This window comes from Prosopis cineraria, unplaced genomic scaffold, assembly GCF_029017545.1.
Source record: "Prosopis cineraria cultivar Desert tree isolate PC_DT_omini unplaced genomic scaffold, ASM2901754v1 PC14, whole genome shotgun sequence".
Lineage (NCBI taxonomy): Eukaryota > Viridiplantae > Streptophyta > Magnoliopsida > Fabales > Fabaceae > Prosopis > Prosopis cineraria.
The window spans coordinates 3,129,555-3,135,377 of NW_026555345.1; the positions used below are offsets into that span (position 1 = coordinate 3,129,555).

Consider the following 5,823-nt stretch of genomic DNA (forward strand, 5'->3'; position numbering starts at 1 on the left):
AGTTGTAAATCATTTCTTAAACTTTACCTCTTACAATTTAGTTCCTGAAGTTTTAATCTCTTAAATATTGGTCCCTATATTTTTAAAAAAGTAAAATTAAAAAAAATAAAAATATTTTAAACTTTTAATATTTATAAATATAAAAATGGTTTAGTAATTTAAGATATTAGTAATAAATTTTAAAATATTTTCAATTTTTATAATTTTATTTTTTTAAATACATGAACTAATATTTAAGAGGTTAAAATTTTAAGGACTAAATTACAAGAAGCAAAGTTTAGGAATTGATTTACAATCGAGTCAAAACTTTAAAAACTAAACTATAACAAGTTAAAATTTAAGGATTAAGTTATAATTAGGTCAAAATTACAGGGACTAAATGATTAATTTTTTCTTAATATATTAATATGTAAAATGTATACAAAATGAGATTATTGATAACACAACTTATCTTGAACTCAACATAAAAGCACAAGAACCACTTTAATTACTATAAAATTTAAGACAAGTGGCAAGTCCTGGTTTTTCATTTAACTTCAATGTACGTAAGACATGGAAGAATAAGAATTTATCTTGAACTTTATGTAAATACGCAAAACTTATTACTTTTGAGTGTACTTAATTAAAATATAAAATTTGTAACAAATCATATTACTTACAAGTACGATTTAATTTGTCCACTCAATCTGATACAGTGCAAAAATATCCAAGCTTTAAAATACTTAAAATATCGTTGTTTTGATGTTGTAGAAATATATAATGGGTGACCCCAATTAATGGGACGCATTAGATTTAGTTCACGACGTTGCCTCAGGAAGAGAGTAAAGATGCAGCCTAAGCGCCTAACTACTGGCCCCACAAAAAAAAAAAAAAAAACATGTAGCCTAACTATTGTCGGCGGCAATGGTGGGACCCCCATCCGCAAACTTTCATTTGACCAGTGCCGTTCCTGACTGTCAACCCGGGTTAGGTTCGTTTTATACGACACGGCACGGGTCGTTTTAAGTCATATATATAATACATGCCCCCTCTCCACCTTCTTTCTCATCCCCATAGAAAAAGGAACCAAATCCCAAGCATACCTTGCCAGAATTCTCAGAGCCTTCGGATTCGGCATATTTTTCTCATTCCTCCTGCTTCTTCTACACAGACAAATTTAAACACATTCGTCTCTTTTAAAGCGAGAGGCACCATATGTCAATGAAGTTAGAGCCGTTGGATTTAGGAGTTCAGATTCCATACCACTTCAGATGCCCCATCTCCCTCGGGCTGATGCTTGAACCCGTTACTATATCCACGGGTCAGACCTACGACCGAACCAGCATCCAGTCGTGGTTTGCCGCCGGTAACACCACCTGTCCCGTCACCAGAGCGACTATTTCTGATTTTACTCTCATCCCTAACCACACTCTTCGCCGCCTTATCCAAGACTGGTGCGTTTCCAATCGCGATTTAGGAGTCCAACGGATCCCGAGTCCGACCCAAGCCGCCCGCCCGGCTGTGGTTCGGACGTTGTTGAATCAAGCATCGTCGGGGACGAGTACTTCTCAGTCGCGTATCTCTGCGCTGCGACGGCTTAGAGGATTCGCTAGTGGCCCGGAGGACAATCGTTCCCTAATTGGATCTCACAACGCCCGCCCGATTCTCCTAAACATCCTTTTTGATGCAAATTCGGATTGTTTGGAGTTGAAGCACGAGTCGCTGGCGCTTCTGGTTTATTTTTCACTCGCTGAATCTGAATGCGTCTTCATCGCATCGGAACCGGAGAGAATCAAGTATTTGTCCCGCTTGCTGTTTCATTCCTCCATCGAAGTCCGAGTTGACTCGGCCACACTGATCGAGACCGTCGTGAGCGGGACTCGTTCGCCGGAGCTGCGTGCCCAAATCAGCAATGTCCATGAAATCTACGAAGGTGCTGTTGACATGTTGAAGAGTCCGGTTTTGCACCCTCGCGCTCTCATGACTGGGATCAAGGCCTTGCTCGCTTTGTGCCTGCTGAAACAAGCACGACATAAAGCAGTCGCCGCCGGAGCGCCGGAGATCCTCGTCGAACGGCTTGGTGATTTCGAGAAATGCGAGGCCGAGAGGGCTCTGGTGACGATTGAGTTGCTTTGTCGAATTCCGGAGGGGTTGGCTGCATTTGCAGGTCATGCGCTGACGGTGCCGCAGCTGGTGAAAACGATACTGAAGATATCAGACCGGGCGACAGAGCACGCAGCCGGAGCGCTGCTGTCTCTGTGCTCGGAGTCGGAGGAGTGCCGGAGGAAGGCGGTGGCAGCGCGTGCGCTGACGCCACTGCTATTGCTGGTGCAGAGTGATTGCACGGAGAGGGCAAAGAGGAAGGCGCAGATGTTGCTGAAGCTTCTTCGGGATTCGTGGCCAAGAGATTGCGTCGGAAACACTGACGATTTTGCATGCAGCGAACTTGTAGTTCCCTTTTGACGATGCTGCTTGCTTCGCTTGGCGCATCCTCTCGAAAACTTCCTCCAAAATTTCCAGTTTCAGGGAAAAGCAGATCAGATCAGTCCTGAATATGATTGAGTTTTAGGTTTATCAGTACATAATACTGCATGCAATTTTTTTCTTTTTTGGGTTCATTCATTCATTTTATGTGAGAATTTGCTGGGAGTAAAAAAAATCATTCCAAAAGGTTTTAATTTTGTAGAGACTAAATAACTTGAAGTGTTAAATTCTTTATTTCTATATGTTCATAGTGATTATTGTTGTTAAATTTTTGAGGACATTTTTAACTTATAAAATTGCATTAACTTATTCATGAATTCAAATTGAATAAAACTCAATTAAACTTATTAGTTGACTTTTTGAGTTTACATTTTTACCTTATAAAATTATGTTAATTTATTCATAAACTCAGTAAGTGAGATAGGTATATATTGTGTAAAACTTAATTCATAAAAACGGTAGGATTTGTTTTAATAAAAAATAAAACTAAAAAAAACAAAAACTAATACTGGTAAAAAAAAGGAAACAAAAATACCAAAAATAAGTTGCTCTATTTTAAAATTTCTATGTTGAATATAATAATTTATGAATGTAGATATATTTAATTTTAATAATTTATATTTAAAATATATTTAAATTAAATTAGTCATATTTTATATTTTAATTATTTAATCATGTACTTTTAAAGACTATTTATTAATAGAGATAAACTTTTACAAATTTACAATCCGAATTTACCTTTTGAATTTACATCTTAATCACGAGTTTACTTAAACTTGTGAGTTTAACAACTTTATTTATGATCATTGTACTAGTGCTACAATACAACAATAACAAAAGTTTTATCTCACAAGAAATACTTGTTTATGTGTATCGCACAGTGCGGTTATGTTTATGTAGCTAGCCTTTGGGTTTAGTAAATTTATTATGATTATGAGTAAGTAATTTATTTTTCCCTTTTTAGGTAGACTAAACTAATGCCAAAATAAATTGTGGTGTTGTGGGGAGAAATTTTTTGATAGGTTTAATTTTATTGAGTATTCTTATTACTTTTTTCCTGGCTACTGCCTTAATAGTTTAATTTGATTGTCTAAAAATTCACTATCTTCTACCAATTTAATAACATTATAAGCTCTTTTTTAATGGAAACATGATGAAGTTATAAGCTAAAGGAAGAGATTAGCCAAAAAAAAAAATATAGGGAACTAAATTAAGCAGCTTGACTTGTGAATAGTGTTAATTGAGATAGTGTGTATTTAATTATATTTGATTATTTGAGCGTAACTTAAATTGGAATCATTTGAAGAATAAATAGTATTATTTTTTTTTGGCAACAAATGAGACATTTCATTTAAACCAAAAGCAGCAACAGGGTATCAACAACAACAATCAACAATAGCAAACCAGCAACAATCAAAAGAAATGACGAAAAGGAAAAACAGATAAAGGGAACAAAAAAAAAACAAAAGAAAAAGAAAGAAACAGCAATTCTTAGCCAACTTTAACCAGGGGAGAAGGGAGTTGCAACACCCAATTTTTCGAGCACCTCTCCCTGGAGGCAGCCTGACCACACCAAACTACATCTACCTTATGAAGAATTAAAATCCACTCATAGCAATAAGAGCCAAGAGCTTTTCCAGATTAGTAGAATCCACCAGTGCCAAGCAAGTCCCTTTTGAACAAAAAGTTGCACTAAGCATAGCTTGCACCCATGGAGAACCATATCCTTCCTAAACCCTTGCAAAACTTTCAACAAAAACCAAAATAAGCAGCTTATATCTAGGTAGAACCTACCTCAAGTCATCTTTAATTTTTGCACCAAGAATACACAAAAGATTAGCCCTAAAACAACTGACATGGATCATGATCGAATTATCAGCATTACCCCTATCCGAAAGAGCAACCATAGATACACCACCATGTAACAGAATCAGGCCTCAATAATAAAGATCAAAATCATGATCCTTGCATAAGAGGGTAGCAAAGAACTTACGTTGTGCATGACGACCCAACAAATTAAATTAATTAGTACGTGAAGAAGTGATTCAAAAGGAAGAATTTTGCCAGCTTCGGTGTGTATATGAGGTTTTTGTTTAGATTTGAATTTGCAGAATGCAGTGAGAGGATTTATGCTGGACGTGTATGACTTCCAGAATGGAATTTGGCTATGTCACTCCTTTGGTGGCAAGTGCTACAATTTCACTGCCTTTGTAAGCAATTTTATACACAAATACTTTAATTTTATTCTCTCTGTTCCAAATTAAATAACCATATATCTATCAATCGAATATTGATTTTCATGTTTCCTAAAAAAATAATAAATATAAGCTACATTAAAGTCAAGTTTGTTATGAAATTTAAGATATCCCATATTGTTCGCAGTTTGTAAATAGTATTTCTATACATATGAATATGATGCAAAAACTCATGTTTTCAGTAATCGGCAATCACTCATTTTTATGTATAATAAGTGAATTAATTCAAAAAAAGTAGTATTTGGTGTTAATTAAAAGGCATGCAAGTATATGGAAGATAAGAATAAAGAAATGGAGATCATGGACGCTAATGTGGTGATGCTGCAGCAACCAGCCATAAAGGTTCTCAAGGAGAAAGCAACATTTCTGGAAGCAAACCCGAGTGAGAATAGTGACGATCATAATAGAGGACTGCATGACGTCACCAAAGGGCCTCACAAATTAAAGGTGTTGGATGCAGCTGGTCTCAGAAAATACTGGTTTCCACCTTCAAGAATGCCCAAAAAATGGAGGAAACTGGCCTTCTCTTGATGATATCATACGAAACAACCAACGTTTACTCGTCTTCACTTCAAATTGTGCTAAGGAATCTTCTGAAGGAATAGCCTATCAGTGGCAATACGTGGTAGAAAATCAATGTGCGTAACAATATATGGTAATTAAATAGACTCGATATCACATCTTAACCAAAAACCTTTAAACACTGATTTCATGAATCTCGAAGTTTACAATTGCAGATGGGAATGGATGGATGAAGGGAGGTTGGTGTCCAAACCGAGGAGAATCGTCAAGGATGAACGCAACATCAAGATCGTTGCTGTTAATGAACTTGTTTGGAGATGTTCCAGACGTGACTCAATCTTGCAAGGACAATTCAGCTCCTTTGCTTCATAACACTTGCTATGAAGCAGCAGGCCAACGCTAGCCTAATTTCATTGCCGTCGTTTTCTACAATGTATGTATAATATAGTGTCGTATTAATTTAATTAGACATATGAAAGTAGGTTGAGTTTAAAAATCTCGTACTTGAATTAGTGTTCAGAGGAGTGATGGAGAAGGAGCTCCGGAAGGCGTAGATGTTGACAGTGGTCATTTAGCGTGCCTG

At 36.4% G+C, this 5,823-nt stretch overlaps 1 protein-coding gene across 1 annotated transcript; it reads left to right on the forward strand.

The window, feature by feature from the left end:
- The first annotated feature begins 1,039 nt into the window (after positions 1-1,039).
- Positions 1,040-2,701, forward strand: LOC129293761 (U-box domain-containing protein 26-like). The gene has a single exon (XM_054931863.1). It carries the CDS (start codon positions 1,195-1,197, stop codon positions 2,440-2,442), a length of 1,248 nt encoding a protein of 415 aa, XP_054787838.1. The 5' UTR covers positions 1,040-1,194; the 3' UTR covers positions 2,443-2,701.
- The last annotated feature ends 3,122 nt before the right edge of the window (positions 2,702-5,823 follow it).

Coding starts and splice junctions, on each gene's coding strand:
- LOC129293761 (XM_054931863.1), top strand. CDS start 1,195: ATGTCAATGAAGTTAGAGCCGTTGGATTTAGGAGTTCAGATTCCATAC.